Source organism: Saccostrea cucullata, unplaced genomic scaffold (assembly GCF_032062105.1).
Source record: "Saccostrea cucullata isolate Sc308-1 unplaced genomic scaffold, CSIRO_AGI_Scuc_v1 ctg12353, whole genome shotgun sequence".
Lineage (NCBI taxonomy): Eukaryota > Metazoa > Mollusca > Bivalvia > Ostreida > Ostreidae > Saccostrea > Saccostrea cuccullata.
The window spans coordinates 1-19,427 of NW_026922174.1; the positions used below are offsets into that span (position 1 = coordinate 1).

General features: G+C 34.4%; 1 protein-coding gene across 1 annotated transcript; it reads left to right on the forward strand.

Moving 5' to 3' along the window:
* Positions 1-4,010: 4,010 nt before the first annotated feature.
* Positions 4,011-19,421, forward strand: LOC134261323 (semaphorin-2A-like; the record flags this gene model as incomplete). Its single annotated transcript, XM_062743762.1, has 12 exons — positions 4,011-4,108; positions 7,495-7,546; positions 7,777-7,842; positions 7,967-8,068; positions 10,554-10,644; positions 11,723-11,872; positions 14,348-14,469; positions 14,568-14,676; positions 17,178-17,229; positions 17,485-17,638; positions 18,840-19,032; positions 19,316-19,421. Coding segments are annotated over 12 exons (1,295 nt in total), but the record flags the coding sequence as incomplete, so codon positions are not given.
* Between the last annotated feature and the right edge of the window lie 6 nt (positions 19,422-19,427).

Genomic DNA, 19,427 nt, shown 5'->3' on the forward strand with positions numbered 1-19,427 from the left:
ATCATTCTCTCCATCTTACCTGCGGTGCTAATCCTTTCCCATTCTATGTGTTTACAGTTACTGCATCTTCCACTTGAATTTTCAGCGAAGAATAATCCCAACTGACTTGCGTGTTCCTCACTTTTTGCGACTAAAGCGTTTGTTTAGTTTTGATATACTGTTACATGTCGATATTTCTCCACTTCTCCACATACGGTTGTAACGTTAAAACGTCTCACTATGTACTTATTTGATATTTACCATGGTAGCCATTTTTTTGGGTTGACAACTGGACAAGTGTAATGCATTGTGGGATACTAACCAGTGGTTAAATCACTTAACCTGTGGTTAGTTAACCACAGGCTAATTTTATTTTGAGCAACAAAAATTTGACCAGTGGTTAGTTACCCAGTGGATATAGAATTTAACCAACGGCTAACTTATCCAGTGGTCAAATTTAACCAGTGTTTTGAGCAACCCAATCCTGAGCTCACCCAATATGCACCATTAATGATAATGATGTACCTTAATTGCTTTATAACAAGACATGTTTTAATTTCAGTGTAAAGTACTAAATTCTCTTCCTGCTGATGAAATGCCCACAATGCCCCACATACCTGTCAAAATATTCTGATGTTAAAAATTTGTCTGAATTTTACATTGTAATTTAGTCATCATAAAATATCAACATTATTTTGAAATTATTTCGGAGTCCAGTTGATAAATGTCATTTTACTTAATATGTACCAGTTAAAAGACAATTTTCAAATAAAGATATTTTAAAGATCAGGACAGAATAGGTCTCCCTGTAATTTTACAATTTTTGGGGAGGAGAATTTGATGTTTGAAGTACTGTCATTTCATAGATTAAATTTATCTAATAGTATTGTGGAATTTTGCAAGCCGACAGAATTTATTTTCTCATGCAGATAGGCATCCAGCCAGATTTCATGTAGACATATAATTTTAAAGCAATATGAGCTGCATTTTTGAAAAATTTATCTTGATGGCATAATGTGTTATTATGGTTAATTTGTATGTAATTTAAACCCTTATGATCAATAGGACCAAAATAAATTTTTAAAATGTTAAAGAAGAAATATTTCTGTTCAATCAAATATATAGTATTATTTAAGAAATCGGTATTGTACGGATGACAATAATGTCAATCAAAGCTAATATAAAGAGCTCTTCCATCGCAAATATGAAGAACAGAAGTTTATAAATGTTCTTAATATTTTCTTTCATATAAATGGTTAATTACAAATTTTCAACAAAATTTCCCATGTCAAACATGCAGCTCATATATTACTTTAAATAACAGATACAGTGAAAATATGGAAACTTCCTATTTTACTTTTTAAGATCAAGTGCATGGATTTCTTATTATAAATTAAGCAACAGTGCATTGTTTTTTTTGTTTTTTTTTGTATCAACATTTTTTTAAATTTATATTTTACTTAGTTAATTTTTGAGACATCTGAAATGTGCAAATAGCTGATATCTGTGATTAGTTAAAACAGTAGCTGTAGACACAAGTTGACAATTTGTAGAATTCTATGTGGTGAATTAATTTTTCTTCTTCTAGATTTTTTTAAAACATGAAATATGATGCCCTGTTAAAATGACGAGTTTGATTCGCAGTAAATTAATGCGAAGTAAACTAATGCGAATCAAATTAATGCGAATTAAATTGCGTTCACACGACAGCTAATGCGAAGTAAACTAATGCGAATTAAAATTTTTCTTCTACAGTCAGGCGTCATTAAGTCTATTATGACGTCATTTGTAAAACACGTCAAGTATGCAGAGCCATCTTTTGATACTTCATGTAGTGGCTATATGTATTCATTGATTTTAGTGATTAACATACTTTCCCTCAATTTTTGAACCAAATATAGCACAAATACCTATATATAACCACCAACACGTGTCCTGTGACTTAATTGTGGCCTTACGCATGCGTCAAAATTTAATTCGAATTAGCTTCGCTTAGCGTTCACACGGAGCTAATGCGAAGTAATTTAATGCGTAGTAAATTAATTCGAATTAAACTAATTCACATTAAATTCTCCCTGTGAACACTAAGCGAAGCTAATTCGCAGTAACTTTATGTTTAATTCGAATTAAACTCTCCGTGTGAACAGGGCATGAGATGACAAAAAGTATTCAAGCTCAATATTCCATTAAAAATTACAAAATAGAAGCGGAGCAAACACGAACCTCCAAAACATCAGAGGTGGAATCAGGTGCCATGGAGGAGTGAGCATACCCTGCCGACCAGTCACACCGCTCTTTGTCATGTTTTTTTGGGGGGGGTGGGGGGAGTCAGTTAGCATTTTACATAATGATAAATTGTATGTGCTGACAAGGTCATTGTATTGACCAAAGAACTTACAAAATGATGACTTTAGGCAAGACTGCTGATATTCTTGTTTCATCAACTTATTTGTCAATAACTTACCTCATGGTGTGGGAGCGGGGAGGATTTGTTTTAGTTGGACCATTTTTTCTAAGTATTGTTTTAGGTGTACCATGCTTTGTTAAGCATTGGATTTAGTTGGGTATTCTTAGTTTAGTATTGGTTTTAGTTGGGCTATTCTTTGTTTAGTATTGGTTTTAGAGGGATCATTGTATTGGTTTTTGGGAGGTCTATCTAGACTTTGTTTAATATTGTTTCTACAGGAATTATTAGAGTTACAACTTAAAAACTATGACGCTTTTACTCTTTTGCTGGATCTTAAATGCTATAAAAGTAAAACAGTGGTACTTGCTCACAACCTTGGAAATTCAAGGTCAGAATTAAACAAAATTTGATCAAGGTTGGATACAGAGAAGGTCAGTTATATAGTAAGTTTGACTTTGTATGCAGTATAGAATTACTGCCTTTGAAAGTCCACATTTGATTGACCTTGGTTGTTGAGAGCATTTACACTCATACACGTACCGGTACTTGGAAGTCTGCTATAGTGTAACTGACAAATCATTTTATTTGCTCAAAAGAACATCTACAACTTGGGCATGTACTGAATTATTAATTACTTTAGCATGATTGTCGAATGTATTAAATCTGCTAGGTAAATAAATTCATAGAATGGGATCGGAACAGATGGAAAAATTAATTTTTATACCCATCTAATCCAGATTAGCTTGCTCAAAGAGAGATAATTGATCAACTCAAATAAAGTACATATACATATATCTGTTATCATTTCCAAGCAGATGGAGTCATCGTAAGAAAAAGGCAATGAAAAAAAATAATTTTAAAGCTTTTGGGTCTGTTCCAAGGAGTCTGAATCACTAGCTATATAGAAGAAAGCATTTAAACTTTGAAGGAAGAAAAGGACTTTGTTTTACAAAGTTTCTCACACATTGCAGTCAACTTAAGTTTAAAAGGTTAATCTGTAATTTAAGATTTGAAAAACATTAAATTTTATGTTCCATTAATTCTAACTAATTATGAATAAAAGACACAAATGTATAAAGGGTATAAAAGGGTGTTGACATTTTACATTTTATTACAATATCAGGTATCAAAGAGAATTTTAGCTTACAACAGAGGGGGTAAATTGTTCTGGGGTGCCTCCAGATCAGATTAGAAACATTAGTAAAGGTACACAAACTGCCCAGGAGCCTGGGGTAAATTAGATCAGCATTTCTAGAGATAACATTAATTGAGGGGATAATCTGATTCTTAAGGATGGAGTCATTCTTACCATTGGATGCTGGGTTAGATGCTGTGGGTGGTCATTTAGTCTGCTGGGATTGGGGAAAAAAATTAAATAAACGGGATAAAAACTTCTTAACAAAATCCAGGCCCATTTTATTTGTTACTTTAATCAAACTGAAAACACATCTTTGTAATTAAAGAACATTTTTATTAGTTACAGAAATGTAGGATTCTTTGTGATCTTTGAAAGGCAGTAAAATATTGAATTTTTTCATGAATAATTAAATATAGAGAATGTATTAAAGTATTTAATTACTGATGAATCTTCCTTATAGATAACAGAAGCTGATTACTATTTATTGTAGATTTAGTAACAAAGACATTCCAAAATGACAGCATCAGGGACCACAGTTATTTGTACATAGACAACTCTACTGGGTCACTATTTGTTGGTGCTAGGTAAGATTCTATCTACATAACATGGACAACTTCACTGGGTGACTATTTGTTGGTGCTAGGTAAGATTTTATCTACATAACATAGACAACTTCACTGGATGACTGTTGGTGCTAGGTAAGATTCTATCTACATAACATAGACAACTTCACTGGGTGATATTTGTTGGTGTTAGGTAAGATTTTATCTGTATAACATAGACAACTTCACAGAGTGACTATTTGTTGGTGCTAGTTAAGATTCTATCTACATAACATGGACAACTTCACTGGGTCACTATTTGTTGGTGCTAGGTAAGATTCTATCTACATAACATGGACAACTTCACTGGGTCACTATTTGTTGGTGCTAGGTAAGATTCTATCTACATAACAATAGACAACTTCACAGAGTGACTATTTGTTGGTGCTAGGTAAGATTCTATCTACATAACATGGACAACTTCACTGGGTGACTATTTGTTGGTGTTAAGTAAGATTTTATCTACATAACAATAGACAACTTCACTGGGTGACTATTTGTTGGTGCTAGGTAAGATTCCATCTACATAACATAGACAACTTCACTGGGTGATATTTGTTGGTGTTAGGTAAGATTTTATCTGTATAACATGGACAACTTCACAGAGTGACTATTTGTTGGTGCTAGTTAAGATTCTATCTACATAACATGGACAACTTCACTGGGTGACTATTTGTTGGTGCTAAGTAAGATTCTATCTACATAACATAGACAACTTCACTGGATGACTGTTGGTGCTAGGTAAGATTCTATCTACATAACATAGACAACTTCACTGGGTGAGTATTTGTTGGTGCTAGGTAAGATTTTATCTATATAACATAGACAACTTCACTGGGTGACTATTTGTTGGTGCTAGGTAAGATTTTATCTACATAACATGGACAACTTCACTGAGTGACTATTTGTTGGTGCTAGGTAAGATTCTATCTACATAACATGGACAACTTCACTGGGTGTCTATTGTTGATGCTAGGTAAGATTCTATCTACATAACATGGACAACTTCACTGGGTGACTATTTGTTGGTGCTAGGTAAGATTCTATCTACATAACATGGACAACTTCACTGGTTGACTATTTGTTGGTGCTAGGTAAGATTCTATCTACATAACATAGACAACTTCACTGGTTGACTATTTGTTGGTGCTATTTAAGATTCTATCTACATAACATAGACAACTTCACTGGTTGACTATTTGTTGGTGCTAGTTAAGATTCTATCTGCATAAGGTAGACAACTTCACTGGTTGACTATTTGTTGGTGCTAGGTAAGATTTTATCTGTATAACATAGACAACTTCACTGGGTGACTATTTGTTGGTGCTAGGTAAGATTTTTATGCCCTGCCATGAATATGGCCGGGGCTTATAGTGTTTGACAGTCACTGTTTGTCATGTCTGTCTTCCGTCTTTCCATTCTTCTGTCCTTCCGTCTGTCCTTCCGTCACACTTTGCGTTTAGCTCAGTTCAGTTTCAAAGAAACTAAGATATTTTCATCAAACTTCATAGGGTGATAGATATTGATGAGAACTATGCAACTGAAGTGTTAAACTTCATATATTGATACATACTGATGTAAGCAATTCAACTGCATCACTATTCAAGATATTCTGAAATTTAATACACAAATTTGAATTTTCAAGTTGCATTACTGATATACCCTCAATGGGGCATTCATGTCCTATGTACATATTTCTAGAATCTACATAGCATAAACAACTTCACTGGGTGACTATTTGTTGGTTCTAGGTAAGATTCTATCTACGAAACATAGACAACTTCACTGGGTCACTATTTAATGGCATAGGTAAGATTTTATCTACATAACATAGAGAACATCACTGAGTGACTATTTGTTGGTGCTAGGTAAGATTTTATCTAAGGGGTGTTAAGAAAGTTCGTTCCGTGATGAAATATTTAAAAAAATTTCAAAGTAATGCTTAACTAAAATCACAAGAGTGTGCTTAAGATTTTAAGCATTTCATTTCTAGCAGGAATTTATAGGATTGTTCTTCCATGTGAAGATATATATAACCTCTTTAAAGCACCTGAATGACAGAAATGCGGGTCATTTTGAGTGAAAATAAAGGCAAATATACTTTTGTTTCTTCATAGCTTATCTTGTATCAGACAAGCTGATGAGCGTAGGTATAACAACGATAGATCACTTTTCAACAGAATAGGATTGTCATTGAGATTTTTCACAGATTTGATAATTTTTTGCATAGTATTTGAAAGGATGTTCTGACCTGTGTGCTTAATATATGTTACAAATGTGCGTCATCCCTGATTTTTTTCTGAACAGACATCATCTGTTTTAATTATACCTGCCCTCCCCTTATTGATTCAACAAAAGACAGTTAAAACCTTATCAGTAGCAAGAACACACTCAGTAAACATGAAATATCACAAATTGAAAATCGTATTTCTTTTCGAAAATAAAAGAAAAAATGTGGAACGAACTTTCTTAACACCCTTTACATAGCATAGACAACTTCACTGGGTGATATTTGTTGGTGTTAGGTAAGATTTTATCTACATAACATAGACAACTTCACTGAGTGACTATTTGTTTGTGCTAGGTGTCCGGTACATAACATAGATAATTTCACTGAGTGACTATTTGTTGGTGCTAGGTAAGATTTTATCTACATAGACAACTTCACTGAGTGACTATTTGTTAGTGCTAGGTAAGATATTCTCTGCATAACTTAGACAATTGGGTGATTATTTATTGGTATAGTTAGGATTTTCTCCTGTGTAAAAAGACAATGCCACTGAGTCATTTTTTGACAATACTAGGTAAAATTATGTTTTCACTAGTGAAAATGTCAAAAAGTCCTTATCCACTCATGAATTATTACTTCCATATCCAACTACAAAACATTAAATATCCTCTATTTATCATTCTGTTGATATTTTTCCCCCTGAACCTATTAGCTTACTACAAACACTCTCACATGAAGCTATCATTACACTGAGTTATAGAAACCTCATCATGAGCATGTGATCTAACCACACGGTAGTCAACACATGATCTAAGGCCAGATCAGGTCGTCTACATGTATACATCATTATAGCTGTTATTAGCTGTATCACCCTATAAATATCTGTACATTTGTGTAATCAATACATGTAATGCATGTTATTTACTGAAATGACAGTTTTTTTTCAAAAATGGAAATTTTTAGACATTCTAAAAAGTGTACATGACTTTCAAGTTTATCATTTGATGATATTAATGTTTACAATGTATATGCACACATATCTTGCTTAAGACTTAGTGATGGCGATTGAAGAATGATGCCCAATCTCACAGTTTTTTGACACCTTCTGGTTACTTATTAAACTTTCTACTTGTTTCAGGAATTATTTAGTACAATTAAAGTTAGAAGATATCAGTGATAAAAGTGCACTGGTGAGTACAATAAATAATTTACTGTAAAAACTAAATACAAATTACTGACGATGATAGATGTCAATATATGACAGAACAACTTAATCCCTTACTAACTGGGGACTGCTACCTAACAGAAATATACAAATGCAAATTAAAAGTACTAGAATAAAGATAATGTTAAAGTAATCAAAGACACTACAAGACATGTGCTTTCATTGTGCCAGCTCTTTCCATTTTTTTTGTTATAGAAAACAGAAAAGGTTGTGGCTTCAGATGAGAATAGGAAGCTGTGTTCCTTTAATGGGAAATCAGTCGTAAGTATTAAGTGTTTGTAGCCAGTTACATATATAAACTAAAACCTTCAATTTCAGTCACAATTATCTATTCTAAATAATGAATTGGGGATGTCTTGTATAATGATATTTTTTGTTACTTTAGGAGTACTGTCAGAATTATATTAAGTATATTGTACGTGTTGATAACTCCACGCTGTATTTCTGTGGAACTGATGCTAATACTCCGTCAGAATATCAAGTAACGGTAAGTCAAAACTTGTTTGGTTTCATAAACATTCAAAGAACTTTATTCGGTAATAACCAATATTTGCCCCCCAAATCAAACTTTGATGGAGATATATTCAATTAAGTTCTTAAACAGGGGAGTATATGCTGACTTCAAAGTACTGAATATTTTCATAAGTAATGATGCCATATGTACGTAATGACGTCACAAACATGACGTAAACTTCAGTTTTTAGCTCACCTGAGCTGAAGGCTCAAGTGAGATTTTCTTATCACATTTTGTCTGTAATTTGTCTGTCCGTCCGTCTACCTGTCTGTGTGTCTGTAAACTTTTAACATTTTCGACTTCTTCTCAAGAACCGCTAGGCCAATATCAACCAAATTTGCCAGAAAGCATTCTTGAGTGTAGGGGATTCAAGTTTGTTCAAACGAAGGGTCTCGCCAAAATTCAAGGGGAGATAATTGGGAATTAATAAAAATTTGGTGGCATGTTTTAAAAATCTTCTTCTCAAGAACTACAGTGCCAGGAAAGATGAAACTTATATGGAAGCATCCTCAGGTAGTGTAGATTCAAGTTTGTTCAAATCATGACCCCCGGGGGCAGGGCGGGGCCACAATGGCCGACCAAAGTTTTACATAGAAATATATAGGAAAAATTCTTTAAAAATCTTCTTCTCAAGAAAAACAAAGCCATAATTGATCATATTTATATAGAAGCATCCTCAGGTAGTTTAGATTCAAGTTTGTTCAAATCATGACCCCCGGGGGTAGGGCGGGGCCACAATGGCCAACCAAAGTTTTACATAGAAATATATAGGAAAATTCTTTAAAAATCTTTTTCTAAAGAACCACTGTGCCAGGAAAGATGAAACTTATATGGAAGCACCCTCAGGCAGTGTTAATTCAAGTTTGTTCAAATCATGACACCTGGGGGTAGGCCGGGGCCACAATGGCTGACCAAATTTTTACATAGAAATATATAGGAAAATTCTTTAAAAATCTTCTTCTCAAGAACCACTGTGCCAGGAAAGATGAAACTTATATGGAAGCATCCTCAGGTAGTGTAGATTCAAGTTTGTTCAAATCCTGACCCCCGGGGGTAGGGCAGGGCCACAATGGCCGACCAAAGTTTTACATAGAAATATATAGGAAAATTCTTTAAAAATCTTCTTCACAAGAAAAACAAAGCCATAATTGATCATATTTATATGGAAGCATCCTCAGGTAGTGTAGATTCAAGTTTGTTCAAATCATGACCCCTGGGGTAGGGCGGGGCCACAATGGCCGACCAAAATTTTACATAGAAATATATAGGAAAATTCTTTAAAAATCTTCTTCTCAAGAAAAACAAAGCCATAATTGATCATATTTATATGGAAGCATCCTGCGGTAGTGTAGATTCAAGTTTGTTCAAATCATGACCCCTGGGGGTAGGGCGGGGCCAAAATGCCAACCAAAGTTTTACATAGAAATATATAGGAAAATTCTTTAAAAATCTTCTTCTCAAGAACCACTGTGCCAGGAAAGATGAAACTTATATGGAAGCATCCTCAGGTAGTGTAGATTCAAGTTTGTTCAAATCATGATCCCTGGGGGTAGGGCGGGGCCACAATGGCCGACCAAAATTCTACATAGAAATATATAGGAAAAATTCTTTAAAAATCTTCTTCTCAAGAATAACAATGCCATAATTGATCATATTTATATGGAAGCATCCTGAGGTATTGTAGATTCAAGTTTGTTCAAATCATGACCCCTGGGGGTAGGGCGGGGCCAAAATGCCAACCCAAGTTTTACATAGAAATATATAGGAAAATTCTTTAAAAATCTTCTTCTCAAGAATAGCAAAGCCATGATTGGTCATGGGACTACTTTTGGATTTAAACTTTTCAATAATAACCAATTTCTACTCAGGTGAGCGATGTGGCCCATGGGCCTCTTGTTTATGAATTTTACAGAAAAATGTACATATTTCGTTGATATTTTGAGTAAAAGTCACCGAGCGCATGTGTGTTCAGGATCAATATTTTGATATAATGTGTAGAATGATAATATCAATGAAACATGTCAGTATTGTTCCTGAACAAACTTGCGCTCTATAAATTATAAAGCTAAAATTGTTGAAATTTTGTCCATTTTGTCCTCTTTCTGAAAAAGGATATAAAATCGGACTAGTTTGTGACGTCATAAAAACAAAAATTGTGAATACACTGCTTTGACACTATAATATTGTCTGTTAATTTATATTTCTCATACAATTTATTGAATTCAGCACATTTGAGGAAGTTTTCAAAATTTGACTTTTGTGGGGGCAAATATATGCAATATACCACATATAGTTCTTTACATTTTTCCTGTAATCACGTTTTTAATTATACAAAAATTAAACATATAGAGTATATATAAGAGGTATTTGCACAGTTCAGATATAATTATGCCTTAGAAATTATTGTCGATATTATATTCATACGATATTTCAGTATTTAAATACTTTAATATTTCAGATAAATGATAATAAATTAGAGATATCATCTCCTCAAAAAGCCACTGCATGTCCAAGAGATCCAAAGGACAACACAACAGCAGTTTATGTCAGTAAGTACAGAGAATCAGACTCATTTAAAGGAGAAATAGGCATCAGGAATTATAGTTACATGTACTTCTATGATGATCAATAGAAATTTTTGTTTCATGAAAGCACATTTTCAAGTACAAATGCAGTCAGGAAAGGATATAATGAACAAAGGTAGGCTTTGTGTCTGACGAGTCTTAAAAAACGGTGTAAGTTGAAATAGATCCCAGATACACATGTATGTGCTTTTCCAGACAAAATCAAGTTGTTGTTGCTTTTCACTTTGAAGTTTTTTTGCAAAGGCAATAAGAATTATTCTGCCTCTGTATATTTTTTCCGTAAAAAAATTTATGACTGCTATAATAGTTTTTAGCTCACCTCAATAAAGAGGAGATTATGCATCAGCTTCCTAGGTTTTTGAAGCAGATTTCAAGTACTTTTATGCCCTAGGTGAAAACTTGCTATTGTCTTCATAAAATTTAGTAAAAAGGTGTATAATATACATAACTATATGTGCTAATGTGTTTATAAAGGAGGTAATACTTAGGCTTCATCAAACTCTTCACATCCACAGTAGTTCCTGGGTAGTAGATTGAAGGGTTTGTCATCCAATGTGTGAAACAAAATATTATCCACATTATGTTATAAATAGTTTTAAAAAAAAAACCCAGCTGTACTGTGAAATGGTGTTAATCAGGTTTCTCTATTGATTTTTGATAATCTGCAGAACTAGATCAGACGATGGGTGACCTAGTTCTGGTAAAATTATACAACACCCGCTGGCAGTGTATATAGCGATCATCTAGAGTAAACAAATCCTGACTGTGGCTCCAGAAACTCTTATAATATGTATATGTCTTCACTCTGCAAAATATATGTTTTGACACTGATATATTACCCAGATTTCTTGCTTATAAGATGTTTACTGGTATACAAAAAATATTATAAGAAATTAGGAATACAAAATTGTACTTGACTTCATAAAACTTCTGTTTGAAAAGTGTTTAATTTCTTGGCTTCAATTAAGGTTTAACATGAATCTCTTAAGACCATATGAACAGTGTAGCTTGCATTTACAATGATATTGATTTGTATCTGTAGCCAGCGGTAACCCTGGAGACGTACCAGCCCTCTACTCGGCAACAATCCTTGACAATGGGAAGGCCACCATATCCCGACCACAACTTGTTAAAGATGGTAAAAAAGTGAGCGAAAAATTGGAAAATGCCGACCCCATCCGCTGGCTAAATGGTAAAAAATATACCCGTACAGATCTGCTAGATTCTTAGATGTATTACAAGTCAAGCAGAGTTATCCCTCTTGAAAATAAATTCCATCTATGCAAAATTTTATTAGTTTTTAGGTCACCTGAGTAAACTCAGGTGACCTATTGCTATCCGTTTTCGTCCGTCGTCGCCCGTCGTGTGTCGTGTGTTGTGTGTCGTGTGTCGTGTGTTAACATTTGAACATTTTCAGCTTCTTCTCTGCAACCACTGAACCAATTTCAACCAAATTTGACACAAAGCATCTATGGGTGAAGGGGAACGAAAATTATGAATTTCATGATCCCTGCCCGCCTGGGGCCTGAGGGGTGGGGCCAAAACCACTAAAATTAATGCAATCTTTAAAAATCTTCTTCTTTACTCCTGGACATCAAGCAGTCAAACTATTTGCATGATTGTAATCAGCATTGAGTCCTCTACCAAAATTGTGAAATTCATGGCCCTGGGGTCAGGGGTTCTAGTGCTAGGGCGGGGCTAAATAAGTAGATAAGGAAAATGCATTATTTCTTTGAAAATCTTCTTCTCTGCTCCTGGGTATTAAATAAACCAACTAAGTACATAGTTATGATGAGCAAGAGTGCCTCTACCAAAATTGTGAATTTTATGGCCCCAGGGTCAGGGGTTCTGGTGTTAGGGTGGGGCTCTATTAATTATATAGTAAAAATACATGATTTCTTTGAAAATCTTCTTCTCTGCCCCTGGGTATTAAATAAACCAAGTAAGTAAATAATTATGATGAGCTAGAGTGCCTCTACCAAAATTGTGAATTTTATGGCCCCAGGGTCAAGGGTTCTGGTGTTGGGGGGGGGGGGCTCTATTGATTATATAGTGAAATTACATGAATTCTTTGAAAATCTTCTTCTCTGCTCCTAGGTATTAAATAAACTAACTAAGTGCATAGTTATGATGAGCAAGAGTGTCTCTACAAAAATTGTGAATTTTATGGCCCCAGCATCAATGGTTCTGGTGTGGGGGGGGGACTTTATTGTTTATAAAGTGAAAATACATGAATTCTTTGAAAATCTTCTTCTCTGCTCCTAGGTATTAAATAAACTAACTAAGTACATAGTTATGATAAGCAAGTGTTCCTCAACCAAGATTGTGAATTTTATGGCCCCAGGGTCAAGGGTTCTGGTGTGTGTGTGTGGGGGGGTGGGCTCTATTGATTATATAGTGAAAATATGTAAATTCCTTGAAAATCTTCTTCTCTGCTCCTAGGTATTATATAAACTAACTAAGTGCATAGTTATGATGAGCAAGTTTGCCTCAACCAAAATTGTGAATTTAATGGCCCTATCATCAAGGGTTCTGGTGTTGGGGGGGGGGGGGGGCTCTATTGATTATATAGTGAAATTACATGAATTCTTTGAAAATCTTCTTCTCTGCTCCTAGGTATTAAATAAATCAACTAAGTGCATAGTGATGATGAGCAAGAGTGCCTCAACCAAAATTGTGAATTTTATGGCCCCAGGGTCAAGGGTTATGGTGTTGGGGGGGCTCTATTGATCATATGGTGAAAATACATGAATTCTTTGAAAATCTTCTTCTCTGCTCCTAGGTATTAAATAAACTAATTAAGTGCATAGTTATGATGAGCAAGAGTGCCTATACAAAAATTGTGAATTTTATGGCCCCAGCGTCAATGGTTCTGGGGGGGGCCTTTATTGATTATATAGTGAAAATACATGAATTCTTTGAAAATCTTCTTCTCTGCTCCCAGGTATGAAATAAACTAAGTAAGTGCATAGTTATGATGAGCAAGAATGCCTCTTCTAAAATTTTGAATTTCATTGCCCCAGGGTCTGGGGTTCTGGTGTTAGGGTGGGGCTCTATTGATTATATAGTGAAAATACATTGTACATTAAATCTTTGAAAATTTTCTTCTCTGTCTCTGGGTATGAAGCAGATGAACTACCTATATAGTTATGATGAACAAGGGCCCTAATCTTGCAGAATTGTGAATTTCAAGGCCCCAGGGTCAGGGGTGGGGGGGCTCTACTTATATACTGAAAATGAATTAATTGTTTGAAATCTGGTCCTTTGTATTTATAAAACATTTATTTACTTTTTGATAGGCAATTTTAAGGGTGCCTTTTAAAAATTTGTGCAACCTAGGGTCAGGGGTTTATGTGAGAGTGTTAGGGGCACTACTGATTATTGATTAATATTACTGATTAGTTGGAGTGCATTTTTGTTCCCCTACCCTGCTTATGGTTATTCAGTAACCAAGCTAAGCAACTGCTAAGTTTATTGTTATGATGATCAATGGTGCCCTTTCAAAATTGTGAATGCCATATAGCATCTGGCTTAAAACATGAATCAAATTCAATACACTGTAACTGGAAAGTTGTTGCATAATGCTCAGGTGACCTATAAGGCCCGTGGGCCTCTTGTTATTAAAAAGTAATTTGTTTTGAGATAATTTTTTTCTCTACTGTTGTAGAGCCCCAGTTTGTTGCCTCCTTTGATGTTGGGGAAGATGTTTACTTTTTCTTTCGTGAAATTGCTCTGGAGTACACAAATTTCATGAAGAAAATGGTCTCAAGAGTAGCAAGGGTTTGTAAGGTAAGCCACATATTCACCCGTAACAACGCGGAAAAATCATAAAAATAAATAAAAATTAAAAGTTACATTTAATGTTTGTGATAATTTTTACGTTGTAGAAAGACCTAGGTGGAAGTAGCTTACTTGTCAACAAATGGACGACGTATCAGAAAGCGCGACTTAACTGCTCCTTACCCGGGTCGTTCCCATTCTATTTTGATTTAATTCGTAAGTTTATAACAAATGTTGTACTGGTAATTGTCCTGCAGTTATCCCTTAATATTGCAATAAATACACTCCTTTGATAGAATTATTTGCATTTGCTTGCATAATAACATACATGTTTAAAGTTGCTTGTGAAAAAGATTATTCATTTAGAAGTATAAAAAAAACATTCTTTTGTGCTTTTGTATGTGATGGATTCTGAAAAGAATTCTTCATTTTATTTTTAGGTCACCTGAGTCACTCAGGTGACCTATTGCCATCCGTGTTTGTCCGTCGGCGTCCGTCGTCCGTCGTGTGTTAACATTTGAACATTTTCAGCTTCTTCTCTGAAACCGCTAAACCAATTTCAACCAAATTTTGTATACAGCATCTGTGGGTGAAGGGGAACAAAAATTATGAATTTCATGGTCCCCGCCCCCCCCCTGGGGCCTGAGGGGTGGGGCCAAAACCATTAAAATTAATGCAATCTTTAAAAATAAGCTTCTTTACTCCTGGACATCAAGCAGTCAAACTGTTTGCATGATTGTAATCAGCAATGAGTCCTCTACCAAAATTGGTATTGGTTCTAGTTGGGGTCAGGGGTTCTAGTGCTAGGGTGGGGCTAAATAGGTAGGTAGTGAAAATACATTATTTCTTTGAAAATCTTCCTCTCTGCTCCTGGGTATTAAATAAACCAACTAAGTACATAGTTATGATGAGCAAGAGTGCCTCTACCAAAATTGTGAATTTTATGGCCCCAGGGTCAGGGGTTCTAGTGTTAGGGCGGGGCTCTATTGATTATATAGTGAAAATACATGAATTCTTTGAAAATCTTCTTTTCTGCTCCTGGGTATTAAATAAACTAACTAAGTACACAGTTATGATGAGCAAGAGTGCCTCTACCAAAATTGTGAATTTTATGGCCCCAGGGTCAGGGGTTCTTGTTTTAGGGTGGGGCTCTAATGATTATATAGTGAAATGCATGAATTCTTTGAACATCTTATCCTTTGCTCCTGGTTAATATGCTAATAATCTAATTACATATTTAAGGCCAGGATTTATTTTATTTTCAGTTTTACAAACCCTCCGCTCAAGGTTTTGAATTTTCAGAAAAAATAATTTTTTTTTTCTTTCCGATGTCAAATTTGAGTCGGGATTGAGATTTCAAATTTACGAACTCGCACTTCCGGTTTTACGATGAAACGACGGGTAAATAAAGCTAGATCTGAGAAGATAGCTTGGTTTAGTGTAAAATTCATCGATAAGAGTGCCATTCAAAACGTTTCACCCGTTCAAAGGACAAATAAAATGCTGACAACTTTGTTGCACAATGACATGCTGGTGAGATAATTATGTATTCGTTTCAAAAGTATGTGTCTGTAAATTATTTTCCTCCCCCAGGTTTTAAACTGCCCGTGGTAGCTATTGCATATTGCCAGCGACATTGTTTAGGTCTCTGTTATAGCTTACAGTCTAAGCATTATTCTTCAGAAAAGGGTTGCTTATGCATCAGATGTAATGAATAAAACTATGGGAGAAGTTAAGTCCATTTGAGGAAGAAATAAACAATAACCTGAAGAAATAACAAAAATTCAACTATTAAAAGGCAAGAATATACAAATATATACAGGCATGTAGTATCATTTGTATCAGCCAGAAAAATTATTTCACACTTAATTGAAAAAATGTTCACCCTACTCCCCAATACTCTCTGTCTGTTTTATGATAGGAATTATAATTTTAGGCATCAAGTAATTTTAGAACAATGTCTACACATTCACCTAACACATATTAAAAAAATGAAGATATATTGAAAGACTTTTAAAGAATTGATTTTTTAAAATATATTTTGATCAACATCACAAAATTTATATAACTGGCCCAAACTGGCAGATGATGAAATAAGCAATTAAATGTTCTACTTTCCTACTAGTATTTGTAAGCATTATGTGTCCAGTGGTAAGGAGCCTATTAGGATAGCATAAAAAAAGAATGTACAAATGTTAATAATTGATTTATCAAAATTTTTTTTTTATATTTCCTTCTCCTTCTGGACTTTTTTATTCTCATGTTCATAACTAAACCTAAACATAAAAAAAAATGCTGGCCTTATAATGAAGAAAGGGACCTCTTTCAAAATAGATAATTTCAGGGCCGCTGGGTCAGGGGTACCAGGGGGGTACTTTGACTAAAAATAAATTAATGCTTTGAAATCTGCCCTTTGATAAGCAATGGTGCCTCTTTCAAAATTTGTGAATTTCATGGCTTTTGGATTAAAACACGAACCAAATACAATCGCTGGAAAGTTGTTACATGATACTCAGGTGACCTATAAGGCCTGTGGGCCTCTTGTTGCATATGAATTTTAAATGTAAATACCAGTATTGCATGATTGTAATAGGAAACAAAGTTTGTGATTAAAGAAGAGCAGACAGGTGATCTAGTTTATTCTTTGCTTTTTTTATACATGTCTCCCCAAAAAAATGTTTTTTGAGAAATATGAAATTCAATTTTATATTATCTAGAGGATGTACAATTGGTGAATAATACATTTTACGGATTGTTTATCTCCTCTGTGTAAGTATGACATTGATATAAGTGATGTGTGCATATAGACAGTAACAACAGCTTCATGTGCTGTTTTAAGTCTGAAGATAAAAATAACAGCTAAACATGCTGCTACATGTGTATAAGTCTGTATATAGTAACAATAGCTACACGTTTTTTATGGGTGTTTTCAGCATAAATTAACGTGGAATGAATTTTGAAAGTGTGATTGTGAACTATGAAGAGGTTGTCAGTGTTGTGATATGATTTTCTGTATTGTTTCAGGAATGGGTCGTCTGGTTCTGCCATCTGTGCCTTTACGGTGGACTCGGTCAAGGACAGGTTTGCTGACCGGGTGTACAAGTACCGGGAAACACCAAACTCCATCTGGACCCCCCTCCCTGCCAGTAAAATCCCCGATAAAAGTGAGCCAGGGAAGGTTAGTATCAGTGACTCAGGCATAATGAAACATTTAGCTCTTACTACATATATATCAATAACTCAGACTTAATGAAACATTTAGGTCTCACTGTATGTATCAATAACTCAGACTTAATGAAACACACTGTATGTATCAATAACTCAGACTTAATGAAACATTTAGTTCTCACTGTATGTATCAATAACTCAGACTTAATGAAACATTTAGTTCTCACTGTATTTATCAATAACTCAGACTTAATGAAACATTTAGTTCTCACTGTATGTATCAATAACTCGGGCTTAATGAAACATTTAGTTCTCACTGTATGTATCTATAACTCAGACTTAATGAAACATTTAGTTCTCACTGTATGTATCAATAACTCAGACTTAATGAAACATTTAGTTCTCACTGTATGTATCAATAACTCAGACTTAATGAAACATTTAGTTCTCACTGTATGTATCAATAACTCAGACTTAATGAAACATTTAGTTCTCACTGTATGTATCAATAACTCAGACTTAATGAAACGTTTTGTTCTCACTGTATGTATCAATAACTCAGACTTAATAAACATTTAGTTCTCACTGTATGTATATCAATAACTCAGACTTAATGAAACATTTAGGTCTCACTGTATGTATCAATAACTCAGGCTTAATGAAACATTTAGTTCTCACTGTATGTATCAATAACTCAGACTTAATGAAACATTTAGTTCTCACTGTATGTATCAATAACTCAGACTTAATGAAACATTTTGCTCTCACTGTATTTATCAATAACTCAGACTTAATGAAACATTTTGCTCTCACTGTATGTATCAATAACTCAGACTTAATGAAACATTTAGTTCTCACTGTATGTATCAATAACTCAGACTTAATGAAACGTTTTGTTCTCACTGTATTTATCAATAACTCAGACTTAATGAAACGTTTTGTTCTCACTGTATGTATCAATAACTCAGACTTGATGAAACATTAAGGTCTCACTGTATATATATCAATAACTCAGACTTAATAAAACATTTAGGTCTCACTGTATGTATCAATAACTCAGGCTTAATGAAACATTTAGTTCTCACTGTATGTATCAATAACTCAGGCTTAATGAAACATTTAGTTCTCACTGTATGTTTTTGAAGCAGTCAACTCTTTCTTTCTCCTCTCACATCAATTGCGAAATAATCCCTATTTATATTTGCTTAAAGTGTATCAACGATTCAAAGAGCCTTAAGGATGTTGAGGAGAATTTTATGATGGAGTATCCTCTTAAGGATGCTCCAGTACAACAACAGGGGAACAAACCCCTGGTCTTTATGGATGGCATCCAGATGCATGTCCTTCAAGTGGATAAAGAACGAAGTCGTCAGGGAGGGTCCCTCATTCTCTACGCTGCCTCAAGTAAGTTTATATAGTAACAACACAACATGCAGAAAAATACTGTATACGTACCAGGTAGTCAGTATGCTAAAATTGAGCTCCTGTAGTATCAGCTCTTGAGTGAAGGCACATGTAACCTTTATTGCTTTGTATTTTATCATGTATGATATACATTTCTATATATAATTTGAAAATCAACTTTTCCAAACAAAGAAATAAAGATGAAGTTAAAGAAATTTATTTTAAATAAAGAAGGATCTCCTACTGATGCTTTAAGTGGTTTAAAATTGTGTTTTCCTCTCAGATACAGGAGAAGTGTACAAGATTCATTCCTGGGATAATGGCAAAAAGCAGGCCATATCTACAGTGTTCTCACCCTTACCTAAATCAGAAGTCATCTGGGACATGAAGTTCTA